The sequence below is a fragment of the Amblyraja radiata genome, chromosome 41 (assembly GCF_010909765.2).
Source record: "Amblyraja radiata isolate CabotCenter1 chromosome 41, sAmbRad1.1.pri, whole genome shotgun sequence".
Classification (NCBI taxonomy): Eukaryota; Metazoa; Chordata; class Chondrichthyes; order Rajiformes; family Rajidae; genus Amblyraja; species Amblyraja radiata.
This window is the reverse complement of record NC_045996.1, coordinates 6509592-6525409: the sequence shown is the minus strand read 5'-3', so window position 1 is coordinate 6525409 and position 15818 is coordinate 6509592. Positions and strand designations below refer to the sequence as shown.

Sequence of the window (15818 nt, the reverse complement as noted above, 5' to 3'; positions counted from 1 at the left end):
GGTTGTTAACACGCTGTAGGACTGTATGACATCTAACAATGAAGGCCAAGGAGCAGCCAGAGGGAAGGGTCATGGATGTAATTACAAAGGTCACTGGGGGCAGAATTAGGGAGGATGTTAGCGTCACAACATCGAGAGGCAAGCACCCAGAGTAAGGGGTCAGGGAGTGTCCAGAGACAAGGGTCCGGGAAGGATCAGGTGGGGTGGAGAAGACAGACAGGGAAGGGTCAGAGCAGAATATCCAGGAAGGTCAGAGGGGAGGGGGTCAGAGTGCAGAGGGTCAGAGTGCAGAGCGAGAGAGTGTCAGAGGGGAGCGGGAGAGGTGTCAGAGTGAGAGAGGGTCAGAGGCGATAGTCACAGGAAACCATGAGACACGGTCAGAGAAAAGACTGAGAGAGGGTAGAGTATTTCTTGTGAGGAAACAGTTGAAGGCTTATCTGCTTGTGTTCAGAAGGGTGAGGGAGGACCTGGACGTATGTTGTACGATCCTGAAGCTTGCTATCAGTTTGGAGGTGAGGTGCTGTTAGTTTAGTCTGAGCAGACAGTGGGATGTTATTTTCATCTTATTGTGGATGGTCACAAACTTTCATATGCGTTTTGTTTTGTTTTGTTCCTTGTTTAGTGTGCCTCAATGAGTCTTCTGCAGATTGGCCAAGAAACGGATAAAGCTCTTGTGAGGAATCGGGAGTCAGTTTATCTCATTCTGCATATGGTAAGCTGCACCTTCATCACGTCAGCACTTTGTGGGGAGGGTTGTGGACCATTGCAGTAATATCAGCCTCTCCAACCCCACCTCAGTGCAGCCAGTATCGATCCTTGACAAAGACACATGGTCTGCTAGTGTTCTGGCAACTGCCATCTCTCAGCCCACCATCTGAACAGTCTTGTTCCAGATAAACCAAAGCACACTTTCACCTTGAAAGGGGGAGGGGAGAGTGGGGGGGGGGGGGGGGGGGGGGGGGGAGTTGAGCAGCCGGAGGCCGCTGTGCACATTGACACTAGTGGCATGGGTACTACAAAGTGAATATCGTAAGTTAGGCAGAAGATTTTAAAGCAGGACTTTGTGGGTAGTGATCTGTAGGTTATTATCACAATGGGGTTGGGTTAGGTAAGGGGGAGATGCAGCAAGACCTCGGTGTTCTTATACACCAGTCACTGAAAGTTGGCGTGCAGGTACAGCAGGCAGTGAAGAAAGCTAATGGAATATTCGCATTCATAACAAGAGGATTTCAGTATAGGAGTAGAGAGGTTCTTCTGCAGTTGTATAGGGCACTGGTAAGACCACATCTGGAGTATTGTGTACAGTTTTGGTCTCCTAATTTGAGGAAGCACATCCTTGTGATTGAGACAGTGCAGCGTAGGTTCACGAGATTGATCCCTGGGATGGCGGGACTGTCATATGAGGAAAGATTGAAAAGACTAGGCTTGTATTCACTGGAATTTAGTAGGATGAGGGGGAATCTTATAGACACATATAAAATTATAAATGGACTGGACAAGCTAGATGCAGGAAAATTTTTCCCAATGTTGGGCGAGTCCAGAACCAGGTGCCACAGTGTACAAACAAAGGGGGGCCATTTAAGACTGAGGTGAGAAAATACATTTTCTCTGCCACAGAGGGCAGTGGAGACCAAATCACTGGATGGATTTAAGAGATAGTTAGATAGAGCTCTCGGGGCTAGTGCAATCAAGGGATATGGGGAGAAGGCAGGCACGGGTTATTGATTGGAGATGATCAGGCATGATCACAATGAAGGGCTCGAAGGGCCGAATGTCCGCCTCCTGCACCTATTTTCTATGTTTCTATGTTTCTACTGCCAGTGTCATGTATGATTGAGGATAGGAAAGGCCGATAGGAAAAATGTGCGACTCAGGAGTGGGTGCAGAGGGCAGGGATTTGGATTGTTGTACCATTGGGATCTCTTGGGCAGAGGTGCCCTGTACAAGAGGGATGGGTTGCATCTGAACAGGAAAGTTCACTGGTGCAACTTTGGAGAGTTTACACTAGTTTGGGAGGGGAGTGGGAACCTGAGCAGCTGATCAGAAATTGGAATGTGTGATGGGAAGGTGGAGGTAACTATCAGTAATTGACAAAGGAAGGTGGTGGGTATATGGAACCAGCTGCCAGAGGAGGCAGTTGAAGGTGGGACTATGCCATTGTTTACGGAACAGTTAGACAGACTGCAGATGAGATGCGAGGATGGTCTGTTGCCTCCCTGGTGCCAGGGTTCAGGTTGTCACAAGCCGAATTCAGAACATCCTCGAGAGAGAAGGTGAACAGCCGGCAGTAGTTGTGCACGTAGGCACAAATGACATCGGGAAGAAGAGAAAGGAGGTTCCCCAACATGACTTCAGAGAGTTGGGAAGAAGACTGCTGGACTTCTAGGGTTGTTATCTCTGGATTGCTTCTAGTACCACGTGCTAGGGAGGACAGGAACAGGGAGATGGGGATCTGAATGTGTGGCTGATGGGCTGGTGCAGGGAGCAAGGATTTAGATTTATAGACCACTGGGATCTCTTCTGGGATAGGAGTTTCCTGTACAAAGGGACGGGTTACACCTTAACTGGAGGGGGACCGACATTCTGGCAGGCAGGTTTGCTAGGGCTACACGTGTGGGTTTAAACTAAATAGTGGGGGGGGGAGGGATTGACAAATTGGGAGTATAAAGATAGAGTTGAAGGGGAAGTGGCTACAGGAAAATTTACAAACGATTCTCGAATTAATGGGAAGGAAAGCTTGAGAATGGACAACAGAAAAAGTTCAGGGCCAATTGTGAGGGGGGAAGTGAATACGGAGATCAAAGTACTGTATATGAATGCGCAAAGTATAAGGAATAAAGTGGACGAGCTTGAAGCTCAGTTAGAAACTGTCAAGTATGATGTTGTGGGAATTACTGAGAAATGGCTGCAAGAGAGCCAGGGCTGGGAACTGAATATTCAAGGGTATACCTCCTATCGAAAAGACAGACAGGTGGGCAGAGGGGGTGGGGTTACCCTGCTGATGAGGAATTAAATTCAGTCCCTTGCAAGGGGTGACATTGAAACAGGAGATGTGGAGTCAGTATGGATAGAACTAAGGAATTGTAAGGGTAAATCATCGCTAATGGGACTAATCTACAGGCCCCCAAACAGTAGCCTGGACATAGGTCACAAGTTGAATCAGGAGTTTAAATTGGCATGTAGTAAAAGTAGTGCTATGGTTGTTATGGGAGATTTCAACATGCAGGTAGACTGGGAAAATTATGTTGGTACTGGACACCAAGAAAGGGACATTGTAGAGTGCCTCCATGATGGATTCTTAGAACAGCTTGTATTGGAGCCTACGAGGGAGAAGGCAATTCTGGATTTAGTTTTATGTAATGAACCGGATTTGATAAAAGACGTCAAGGTTAATGAGCCATTGGGAGTCAGTGACCATAACATGGTCATATTTAATCTAAAATTGGAGAGGGAGAAGAGTAGATCGGAGGTGCCAGTGTTGCAGTTGAATAAAGGGGACTATGGGTCCATGAAGGAGGAGCTGGCCAAAGTTGACTGAAAAGAAACACTAGCAGGGATGACAGTGGAACAAAAATGGCAAGTGTTTCTAAGAATAATACAGAAGGTGCAGGATCAGTTCATTCCTAGGAGGAAGTAAGATTCCAAGTGGAGAAAGGGACGACCATGGCTGACAAGGGACATCAGGGACAGTATAAAAATTAAAGCGAAGAAATACAACGTAGCAAAGATGAGCGGGAAGCAAGAGTATTGGGTAATGTTTAAAGAACAACCGAAGGTAACCAACAAGACAATACGGGGAGAAAAGATGAGGTACGAAGGTAACTAGCCAAGAATATAAAGCAGGATAGTAAAAGCTTCTTGAGGTATGAGAAGAGGAAAAAAATAGTTAAGACCAAAGTTGGACCCTTGAAGATGGAAAAGGGTTAATTTATTATGGGGAACAAGGAAATGGCAGATGAGTTGAACAGGTACTTTGGATCTGTCTTCACTAAGGAGGACACACACAATCTTCCTGATATTGTAGTGACCAGAGGATCTGGGGTGACAGAGGAACTGAAGGAAATCCACATTAGGCAGGAAATGGTGTTGGATTGACTGATGGGACTGAAGGCTGATAAATCCCCATGGGCTGATGGTCTGCAACCCAGGGTATTAAGGAAGTGGCTTTAGAAATCGTGGATGCATTGGTGATAATTTTCCAATGTTCTATAGGCTCAGGGTCAGTTCCCGTGGATTGGAAGGTAGCTAATGTTATCCCACTTTTTCAGAAAGGCGGGAGAGAGAAAACAGGGAATTATAGACCAGTTAGCCTGACATCGGTGGGAAAGATGCAGGAGTTAATTATAAAAGATGAGATAGCTGCACATTTGGATAGCAGTAACACAATTGGTCCGAGTCAGCATGGTTTTACAAAGGGGAAATGACTAATCTTCTGGTTGTTTTCGAAGATGTAAAGAGGAAAATGCACAGGGGAGAGCCAGTGGATGTAGTGTACCTGGACTTTCAGAAATCATTTGATAAGGTCCCACATTGGAGATTAGTGGGCAAAATTAGGGCACATGGTATTGGGGGGTAGAGTGCTGACATGGATAGAGAAGTGGTTGGCAGACAGGAAACAAAGAGTAGGGATTAACGGGTTCCTTTGAGAATGGCAGGCAGTGACTTGTGGGGTACCGCAAGGCTCGGTTGCTGGGACCGCAGCTATTTACAATATACATCAATGATTTGGATGAAGGGATTCAAAGTAACATTAGCAAATTTGGAGATTACACAAAACTGGGTGGCAGTGTGAACTGTGAGGAGGATGCTATGAGAATGCAGGGTGACTTGGACAGATGCGGATAATTGTGAGGTTATCCACTTTGATAGCAAAAACAGGAAGGCAGATTACTATCTAAATGGCGTCGTTGGGAAAAGGGGAATTAGAATGGGATCTGGGGGTCCTTGTACATCAATCTATGAAAGTAAGTATGCAGGTACAGCAGGCTGCGAAGAAAGCGAATGGCATGTTGGCCTTTATAACAAGAGGAATCGAATATAGGAGCAAATAGGTCCTTCTGTAGTTGTACAGAGCCTTAGTGAGACCACACCTGGAGTATTGTGTGCAGGTTTGGTCCCCTAATTTGAGAAAGGACATTCTTGCTATTGAGGGAGTACAAGGTTAATTCCCAGGATGGCTGGACTGTCATATGCTGAGAGAATGGAGTAGCTGGGCTGGTACACTCTGGAGTTTAGTCGGATTAGAGGGAATCTCATTGAAGCATATAAGATTGTTAAGGGCTTGGACACACTTGAGGCAGGAAACCAGTTACCGAAGTTGGGGGGTCCAGAATCAGGGGCCACAGTTACAGAATTAGGAGTAAGCCATTTAGAACGGAGCCGAGGAAATAACTTTTCTCACAGAGAGTGGTGCGTCTGTGGAATTCTCTGCCACAGGTGGAGGCAGGTTCTCTGGATGCTTTCAAGTGAGAGCTAGTTAGGGCTCTTAAAAATAGCGGAGTCAGGGAATATGGGGAGAAGGCAGGAACGGGGTACTGATTGGAGATGATCAGCCATGATCACATTGAATGGCAGTGCTGGCTCGAAGGGCCAAATGGCCTACTCCTGCACCTATTGTCTATTGTCTATTGACAGGTAGATGGATAGTACAGATGTGGATTGATATGGACCAAGCCCAGGCAAGTGGGACTAGTGTAGCCAGGCCATTGTTGGCCGGTGTGGGCAAGATGGGCCGAAGGGCCTGTTTCCACACTGTATCATGTTATGAATCTGTGACTGCAAGGTTTGGCAGGTAGAGGTGGAAGAATATGGTCATGCTGATAGGCTGAAGTTAAAACGAGCCACGCGTTGTGAATCAAATGTGATCTTTATTAAATAATACAGAGAACACAAAATACAGAGGTATGCGTTGGGGAACAGTTCGGGACCAGTGATCACAATACCATTAGTTTCAATATAATTATGGAAAGGGTCAGAACTGGACCTAGGGTTGTGATTTTTGATTGGAGAAAGGCTAACTTTGAGGAGATGCAAAAGGATTTAAAAGGGGTAAATTGGGACAGTTTGTTTTATGGGAAAGATGTGGAAGAGAAATGGAGGACATTTAAAGGTGAAATTTTAAGAGTACAGAATCTTTATGTTCCTGTTCGGTTGAAAGGAAATAGTAAAAATTGGAAAGAGCCATGGTTTTCAAGGGAAATTGGACACTTGGTTCGGAAAAAGAGAGAGATCTTCAATGATTATAGGCAGCATGGAATAAATGAGGTGCATGAGGAGTATAAGGAATGTAAAAAGAATCTTAAAGAAATTAGAAAAGCTAAAAGAAGCTATATTAATAGCAAAACGATAACGAGGGATAAAATTGGTCCATTAGAGAGTCAAAGTGGACAGCTATCTGCAGAGCCAAAAGAGATGGGGGAGATATTGAACAATTTATTTTCTTCGGTATTCACCAAGGAGAAGGATATTGAATTATGTGAGGTAAGAGAAACAAGTAGAGTAGCTATGGAAACTATGAGATTCAAAGAAGAGGAAGTACTGACACTTTTGAGAAATATAAAAGTGGATAAGCCTCCAGGTCTGGACAGGATATTCCCTGGGACATTGAGGGAAGTTAGTGTAGAAATAGCAGGGGCTATGACAGAAATATTTCAAATGTCATTAGAAACGGGAATAGTGCTGGAGGATTGGCGTACTGCGCATGTTGTTCCATTGTTTAAAAAGGGGTCTAAGAGTAAACCTAGCAATTATAGACCTGTTAGTTTGATGTCAGTGGTGGGAAAATTAATGGAAAGGATACTTAGAGATAATATATATAAGCATCTGGATAAACAGGGTCTGATTAGGAACAGCCAACATGGATTTGTGCCTGGAAGGTCATGTTTGACTAATCTTCTTGAATTTTTTGAAGAGGTTACTCGGGAAATTGATGAGGGTAAAGCAGTAGATGTTGTATATATGGACTTCATTAAGGCCTTTGACAAGGTACCTCACGGAAGGTTGGTTAAGAAGGTTCAATTGTTGGGTATTAATGGTGGAGTAGCAAGATGGATTCAACAGTGGCTGAATGGGAGATGCCAGATGGTTGGTTGTTGGTTGGTTGTTTGTCAGGTTGGAGGCCAGTGACTAGTGGGGTGCCACAGGGATCCACTGTTGTTTGTCATGTACTTCAATGATCTGGATGATGGGGTGGTAAATTGGATTAGTAAGTATGCAGATGATACTAAGATAGGTGGGGTTGTGGATAATGAAGTAGATTTTTCAAAGTCTACAGAGAGATTTATGCCAGTTTGAAGAGTGGGCTGAAAGATGGCAGATGGAGTTTAATGCTGATAAGTGTGAGGTGCTGCATCTTGGCAGGACAAATCAAAATAGGGCGTACATGGTAAACGGTAGGGAATTGAAGAATGCAGTTGAACAGAGGGAAATGGGAATAACTGTGCGCAGTTCCCTGAAAGTGGAATCTCATGTAGATAGGGTGGTAAAGAAAGCTTTTGGTGTGCTGGCCTTTATAAATCAGAGCATTGAGTATAGAAGTTGGGATGTAATGTTAAAATTGTACAAGGCATTGGTGAGGCCAATTCTGGAGTATGGTGTACAATTTTGGTCGCCTAATTATAGGAAGGATGTCAACAAAATAGAGAGAGTACAGAGGAGATTTACTAGAATGTTGCCTGGGTTTAAGCAACTAAGTTACAGAGAAAGGTTGAACAAGTTAGGGCTGTATTCGTTGGAGCGCAGAAGGTTAAGGGGAGACTTCATAGAGGTCTTTAAAATGATGAGAGGGATAGACAGAGTTGACGTGGATAAGCTTTTCCCACTGAGAGTAGGGAAGTTTCAAACAAGGGGACATGACTTGAGAATTAAGGGACAGAAGTTTAGGGGTAACATGAGGGGGAACTTCTTTACTCAGAGAGTGGTGGCTGTGGAATGAGCTTCCAGTGAAGGTGGTGGAGGCAGGTTCGATTTTATCATTTAAAAATAAATTGGATAGTTCTATGGACAGGAAAGGAATGGAGGGTTATGGTCTGAGCGCAGGTATATGGGACTAGGGGAGAATACGTGTTCGGCACGGACTAGAAGGGTCGAGATGGCCTGTTTCCGTGCTGTAATTGTTATATGGTTAACAGCACACACGCGATTGGGGAGGGTTCTCCCAGAGTTCTAACTATATAAGACATTTTAAGAGTACAGAATCTTTATGTTCCTGTTCGGTTGAAAGGAAACAGTAAAAATTGGAAAGAGCCCTGGTTTTCAAGGGAAATTGGACATCTTGTTCGGAAAAAGAGGGAGATCTACAATAATTATAGGCAGCATGAAGTAAATGAGGTGCTTGTGGAGTATAAGGTATGTAAAAAGAATCTTAAGAAAGAAATTAGAAAAGCTAAAAGAAGATATGAGGTTGCTTTGGCAAGTAAGGTGAAAGTAAATCCAAAGGGTTTCTACAGCTATATTAATAACAAAAGGATAACGAGGGATAAAATTGGTCCATTGGAGAAACAGAGTGGGCAGCTATCTGCAGAGCCAAAAGAGATGGGGGAGATATTGAACAATTTATTTTCTTCGGTATTCACCAAGGAGAAGGATATTGAATTATGTGAGGTAAGGGAAACGAGTAGAGTAGTTATGGATACTATGAGTTTCAAAGTAAAAGAAGTACTGACACTTTTGAAAAATATAAAAGTGGATAAGTCTCCAGGTCCTGACAGGATATTCCCTAGGACATTGAGGGAAGTTAGTGTAGAAATAGCCGGGGCTATGACAGAAATATTTCAAATGTCATTAGAAACGGGAATAGTCCCCGAGGATTGGCGTACTGCGCATGTTGTTCCATTGTTTCAAAAGGGTTCTAAGAGTAAACCTAGCAATTATAGACCTGTTAGTTTGACTTCAGTGGTGGGCAAATTAATGGAAAAGATACTTAGAGATAATATATATAAGTATCTGGATAAACAGGGTCTGATTAGGAACAGTCAACATGGATTTGTGCCTGGAAGGTCATGTTTGACTAATCTTCTTGAATTCTTTGAAGAGCTTACTAGGGAAATTGATGAGGGTAAAGCAGTGGATGTTGTCTATATGGACTTTAGTAAGGCCTTTGACAAGGTTCCTCATGGAAGGTTGGTTAAGAAGATTAAACTGTTGGGTATAAATGCAGGAATAGCAAGATGGATTCAGCAGTGGCTGAATGGGAGAAGCCAGAGGGTAATGGTGGATGGCTGTTTGTCGGGTTGGAGGCAGGTGACTACGGGGGTGCCTCAGGGATCTGTGTTGGGTCCTTTGTTGTTTGTCATGTACATCAATGATCTGGATGAAGGGGTGGTAAATTGGATTAGTAAGTATGCAGATGATACCAAGATAGGGGTGTTGTGGATAATGAAGAGGATTTCCAAAGTCTACAGAGTGATTTAGGCCATTTGGAAAAATGGGCTGAAAGATGGCAGATGGAGTTTAATGCTGATAAATGTGAGGTGTTACACCTTGGCAGGACAAATCAAAATAGGACGTACATGATAAATGGTAGGGAATTGAAGAATACAGTTGAACAGAGGGATCTGGGAATAACCGTGCAGAGGTCCTTGAAGGTGGAATCTCATATAGATAGGGTGGTAAAGAAAGCTTTTGGTATGCTAGCCTTTATAAATCAGAGCATTGAGTATAGAAGCTGGGATGTAATGTTAAAATTGTACAAGGCATTGGTGAGACCAAATCTGGAGTATGGTGTACAATTTTGGTCGCCCAATTATAGGAAGGATGTCAACAAAATAGAGAGAGTACAGAGGAGATTTACTAGAATGTTGCCTGGTTTTCAACAACTAAGTTACAGAGATAGGTTGAATAAGTTAGGTCTTTATTATCTGGAGCCCAGAAGGTTAAGGGGGACTTGATAGAGGTCTTTAAAACGATGAGAGGGATAGACAGAGTTGATGTGATCAAGCTTTTCCCTTTGAGAATAGGGAAGATTCAAACAAGAGGACATGACTTCAGAATTAAGGGACAGAAGTTTAGGGGTAACATGAGGGGGAACTTCTTTACTCAGAGAGTGGTAGCGGTGTGGAATTAGCTTCCAGTGGAAGTGGTGGCGGGAGGTTCGTTGGCATCATTTAAAAATAAATTGGATAGGCATATGGACGAGAAGGGAATGGAGGGTTATGGTATGAGTGCAGGCAGGTGGGACTAAGGGAAAAAAGTTGTTCGGCACGGACTTGTAGGGCCGAGATGGCCTGTTTCCGTGCTGTAATTGTTATATGGTTATATGGTTATATTCCACAGCACACCCCTCAACCACGTAACGTCATCTTCCTGCCAAACACAGTCACGTGACCCTGCCAGTCCTCGTGCTGAGGATTTGCTCAGCAACAGTCCTAACCAATAGGTGGCTCCCCAATCTTCCACTGTTCTGCATTCATCTCCAGTAATGCAGAAATGTGCCACAGGACACCCCCCCCCCCCCCCGAAACCTGGCAGATGAACGAAGCAGCTGGTTCTTGTACACACATCCCCCTCCTCAGGGGAAACAAGCAGCAAAGGCGAAAGCAGGAGCGTCCAGGACCGTGGACGAGGCTGGACCACCTGCACTGGCTGACTAATGTCCAAATCGTCCTGCTTAAGGCGAGCCACCGACACAGTCTCTATCCACATCAATACTGAACCCCCAATACTGTGTGCTTTAAGTTTGTATACTAATCTCTTATGTGGGACCTTGTTGAAAGCCTTCTGAAAGCCCAGATATATCACATCCACTGGTTCTCCCTTATCCACTCTACTAGTTACATCCTCGAAAAATTATATAAGATTCGTCAGACATGATTTACCTTTCGTAAATCCATGCTGATTTTGTCCAATGATTTCCCCACTTTCCAAATGTGCTGCTATCCCATCTTTAATAACTGACTCTAGCTATTAAGTTTCCCCACTACCGATGTTAGACTAACTGGTCTGTAATTCCCCGTCTTCTCTCTCCCTCCCTTTTTAAAAAGTGGGGTTACATTAGCTATCCTCCAATCCTCAGGAACTACTCCAGAATCTAAAGAATTTTGAAAAATTATCACTAATGAATCCACTATTTCTGGGGCCACTTCCTTAAGTACACTGGGATGCAGCCTATCTGGCCCTGGTGATTTATCAGCCTTAATCCATTCAATATACCCAACACCACTTCCCGGCTAACCTGGATTTCACCCAGTTCCTCCATCTCTTTTGACCTGCGGTCCACTGCTATTTCCGGCATATTGTTTATGTCTTCCTTAGTGAAGACAGAACCAAAGTTGTTATTCAATTGGTCTGCCATGTCTTTGTTCCCCATGATCAATTCACCTGTTTCTGACTACATTTGTTTTAACTAATCTCTTTCTCTTCACATACCTATAAAAACCTTTGCAGTCAGTTTTTATGTTCCCTGCCAGTTGTCTTTCATAATATATTTTCCCTTTCCTAATTAAGATCTTTGTCCTCCTCTGTTGGATTCTGAATTTCTCCCAGTCCTCTGGTAGGCTGCTTTTTTTGGCTAATTTGTATGCTTCATCTTTTGTTTTGATTCTATCCCTGATTTCCATTGTTATCCACGGATGCACTACCTTCCCTGATTTATTATTTTGCCAAACTGGGATGAACAATTGTTGTAGTTCATCCATGCAGTCTTTAAATGCCTTCCATTGCATATCCACCGTCAACGTTTGGGAGGAGCGAAAGGGGAAGTTGTCGAGGACGAGGACAAGTTCCGCCAGGCGGACGAGAGTGTCAGTAGAGGAGAACTAATTGAATCTCTGTTCAAGGAGCAATAGGCTATGTGTGTATCTGAGTGTTACTAATTCACTCACTTTGGACACCTTTTTTTGCCTAATTGTGTTTGAACTATCTTAATTTCAACAGTTTGTTAAAATAAATTGCTGTTTTGCAGTTGATCGAGGAGTCACCATTCCTGGATATGGATATGCTGGAAACCTGCTTTCCTTATGTTCTGCTGAGGAATGCCTTTCGTGAAGCATACAGGCCTGTGATCATGACCACAGGATAAATGCAATGCGTTCTTTCTTCAAATTAATTTGTTAAGCTAAATGTAATACAGCACAATTAACATTATCACATTAAAGATCTCGGCCTGGGATTGGGGGGGGGGGGGGGGGGGGCCGCATATGTGGGTCAGGAGGAATTGGTGGAGGTGTCAGGGAGCAAAGGGGAAGGGTGTGATCTGTTGAACGGACAGATCGATGGGAGAGTTGGGAGTTAGGTCCATGAATCTGGGGAGATAGAGAAGAGTGAGGCAGTGGAAATGGTTTGACGAAGAGGAGGATCAGAGGTGAAGGGGACAAGGGACCAGTTGGGCTTGTGAAGTAAAAGGGAAACAGTCAACATGAAATGCATTAGATCAGAGTGAGAGAGACAAAGGTAATTCTGGCCAGAGGACAGGAAGAGGGGAATGGAGAGCTGGGGTTGGGTCAGATGCATCAAGGTGGGCTGGAGACAATATAGTTCAGGGGGTACGGAGGATCCAAAGGTTGGGGGAGTTCACATGAGTGCGTTGGGTGTCTGATGCAAAAGGTGGCAGCAGATGGGATGACAGCCTAGGCCAGCATTCTGATTCCCTTTCATCCATCCCTACTCAACCTTCTCACTGTCGAGGTATAGATGTAATGTATGCTCATTGCTCTGACACATGAATTGTTGAACACATAATGCTTACTGATCTGTGTGCTGTTTAACTCCATGCCTAGACTTCCAAATAAACAGGAATGCCTGCCTTTTCTTTTGAATGATTAAATGAATCATTCGCCTGTTGGCTGGTGTTGGGCGCTTGAGGAGTTGGCCAGAGGTTCATTGGTAGGGGTGAGGAGGGGGGGCAAGGTTTTCACTGAAGCTGGGAGAGGGGTTCACTCAAAGTGATGGTGGAGGGTAAGGAGCATGAGCTCGAAGGAAGGTGGCACTGCAAGAGGGGGCACGGCACTGACCAAAACAAAACACAGTGCTGGAGGGACACACCGGGTCAGGCATTATCTGTTGAGGAATGGAATGTTATCGCGCACCAACCCACTCCCTTTGGCACCTTTGCACAATGGTATTCACCTCCATCAGGCCCATATTAGGTCTCCAAGAGAAAACAGTCCCATCCGCTCCAGTCTCCCCCAGCAACATGTCAATAGAAATATAGAAACGTAGAATATAGGTGCAGGAGTAGGCCAGTCAGCCCTTTGAGCCAGCACTGCCATTCAATATGATCATGGCTGATCATCCAAAATATGTACCCCGTTCACATATTCGCCATATCCCTTTATTATGTTCGCCCTAAGATCTAACTCTCTCTTGAAAACATCCAGCGAATTGGTAGATAATTCTAGATTCACAACTCTGGCTGAAAATGCGGCATGCAGCGTCACACACACTAACTACCCCCCCCCCCCCCCCCCCCCCCCACACTCACGCTAATTACCCCCCTTGATATTATATTAATATTATTAATTTGCTCCTTTTACCCCATAACCACCCTATCTACTGACGCATAGCCCCCAACTTGCAGTCACATCTAGAGAGGGGGGGGGGGGGGTGGCTTAGAGAGTGAGGGCAGAGACAGAGACACAGAGAGGGGCAAGAGGGATGGGGGGTGGAGAGGAGGAGAAGAGGGAGGGCGGGTGAGGGGGTAAAGGTGGGGGAGGAGAGAGAGGGTGAGAGTGGGGGAGAGAGAGAGGGGGTGCTGAGAGGGTGGGGAGCAGGGAGGGGGGTGGAGGGAAGAGGGTAGGGGGTGTGGAGGGGGAGAGAGGGTGTGCTGAGAGGGGGAGAGAGGGTGGAGGGGAGGGGGGTTTAGGGGAGGTACGGTGGGGGAGGAGAGGGAGAAAAAGAGGGGAGAGAGAGAGGGGAGAGGAGAGGGTGGGGAGGAGAGGGAGGGGGGAAGAGGAGAGGAGAGGAGGGGAGGGAGAGGATAGTGGGGGTGATGGGGAGAGGGTGGGAGAGACGGGGTGAGAAAGAGAGGGATAGGGAGAGAGAGAGGGTGCCTTTTTACTTCAACCCAAACAACCATTTGCAGGCAGTGCTTTTTCCCCCTCAAACTAACCATATTTTCATTTTCAAACCACAATATGGGTACTCACAGCTGTGGAGACATTTGTTCAGTGTTATTCAGAGCTCGGATTGAGGCACACCACTTGCAGAGACTGATTGAGGCACACCACTTGCAGAGGCTGATTGAGGCACACCACTTCCTGGTTTTATAGTCCCTCCCCCACCGGGCAGCAGAGAGTATGGGGAATTTGTCAAAACATTAATATCTCTGTCATTTTTCATCGACGGGAAAAATCCTCGGCACCCATGCGGCGGAGGGGGCTCTGAGCGAGGTGGCCAAAAATGACGGCCATAGGTGACGGCGTTCTCTCGGAAATCGCAGCACAGAAAGCCAAAAGTGGTCAAGAACAGAGATTTAGTAATATAGATATACACACAGTCACACACATGTTACACACAAAAAAGATTCAATAGTAGTGCAATAATAATAATAATAATTGAAATGTCCTCCCCACGTGATTGTTAACAGTAAAACGTAGATTGACAACCAGCCAAACTCGATTTAATTATCAGACACGAGTCTGGAATTTAGCATCTCTGCTCTTAAGTTTAATGATTTTCTAGTGCTGTCATTCTTAATATTGTAAAACGAGTGAAACTATAAAGGAGAAGAAAAATACAGATATTACTCTCCTTTGCAGAAATATGCGTTTAAATAGAAATAAACATATAGGGCAAATATATAATAAACAATCCTATTAACAATCAAAGCAAATCATATTCCTTGTATTTAAGGTGCTACAAAATGGCCACCGGCTAACAATCTAAGCATTCGCAAATGCTATGAAGTTAATGAAATGAGTTAAACATCATCTGCCATAAATATTCTCCAATGTAGCATTCCAAGCATACAGTGAACTATATAAACTTACAGCCTTTGCTTTCTTAAGCGTAGCAAGCAAGGATTAGGATGGATAGCTACTGCTGCTGAACATGACAGAACAAAACAAGGACAGGAGACTACTTCCTGCTTCCTACTTACTATGTGCAACTGACCTTTCACAATCAAAGTCCAATAGATGGCGCTATTGCGCATAGGTTCCAGCAGAGGACAGGATACTCCCCGCCTGACATCGATAGATGCCACTACTGACATCTGCTAAAGTAACTTCAGGGTCCTTGTCTCTCAGGAAGGAGAAGAATGACCTCAGAGATGGGTCTCGTGTAGCTCTTAGAGGTGCCTTGAGAAGCTGCCCTGGCCAACTTCCGCACTTTGCCATCACTGCTTGGGAAAACAGAGGTAACTAATCCCATACGCCATTCGTTACGGGACAGCTGGCTGTCTTTCAAAAGCACAATGTCTCCAGTTGGCAGATATCTGCGTGTCTCATTCCATTTACATCTGCTCTGCAGAGTTGGCAAGTACTCCCGTCTCCAGCGAACCCAGAACCCATTGGCCAAGGTTTGTACCTGCCTCCATTGGCTCTTGAAGTGGTCTTCCCCTGTGAAATGACTTGGTGGAGCTGGTACGCCGGACTTCTGGGTAAGCAGCATTGCAGGAGTTAGGAGGAATTATGAGTCCGGATCAGAAGAGATTGGCTCTAATGGTCTAGCATTGATGATTGCTGATACTTTGGACTTTGTGAGTGAGGTGGAGTGACTACCGCTGTAGCAACATGGAGTCCTGCATTCGGCGTGAGACGCCAATCAAACGTTCCCAGGCCCCTCCCATGTGTGAAGCGTGAGCGGGGTTGAACTCCCATGTGCTTCCCTGCTGACTTAAGTTCCTGTGGATACTTGTCTCCTCGCTAGAGTCCTTGTCCATC

General features: G+C 45.0%; 1 protein-coding gene across 1 annotated transcript in view; it reads left to right on the top strand.

The window, feature by feature from the left end:
- The window catches only part of LOC116967685 (nck-associated protein 1-like), a 183726-nt gene extending 171627 nt beyond the window's left edge, over nucleotides 1–12099 (top strand). Inside the window, exons 30-31 of the mRNA XM_033014275.1 lie at nucleotides 623–712; nucleotides 11900–12099. Of these exons, the coding sequence (XP_032870166.1) occupies nucleotides 623–712; nucleotides 11900–12016 (207 nt within the window). The 3' untranslated portion in view covers nucleotides 12017–12099. The remainder of the gene's footprint in view (nucleotides 1–622; nucleotides 713–11899) is intronic.
- The last annotated feature ends 3719 nt before the right edge of the window (nucleotides 12100–15818 follow it).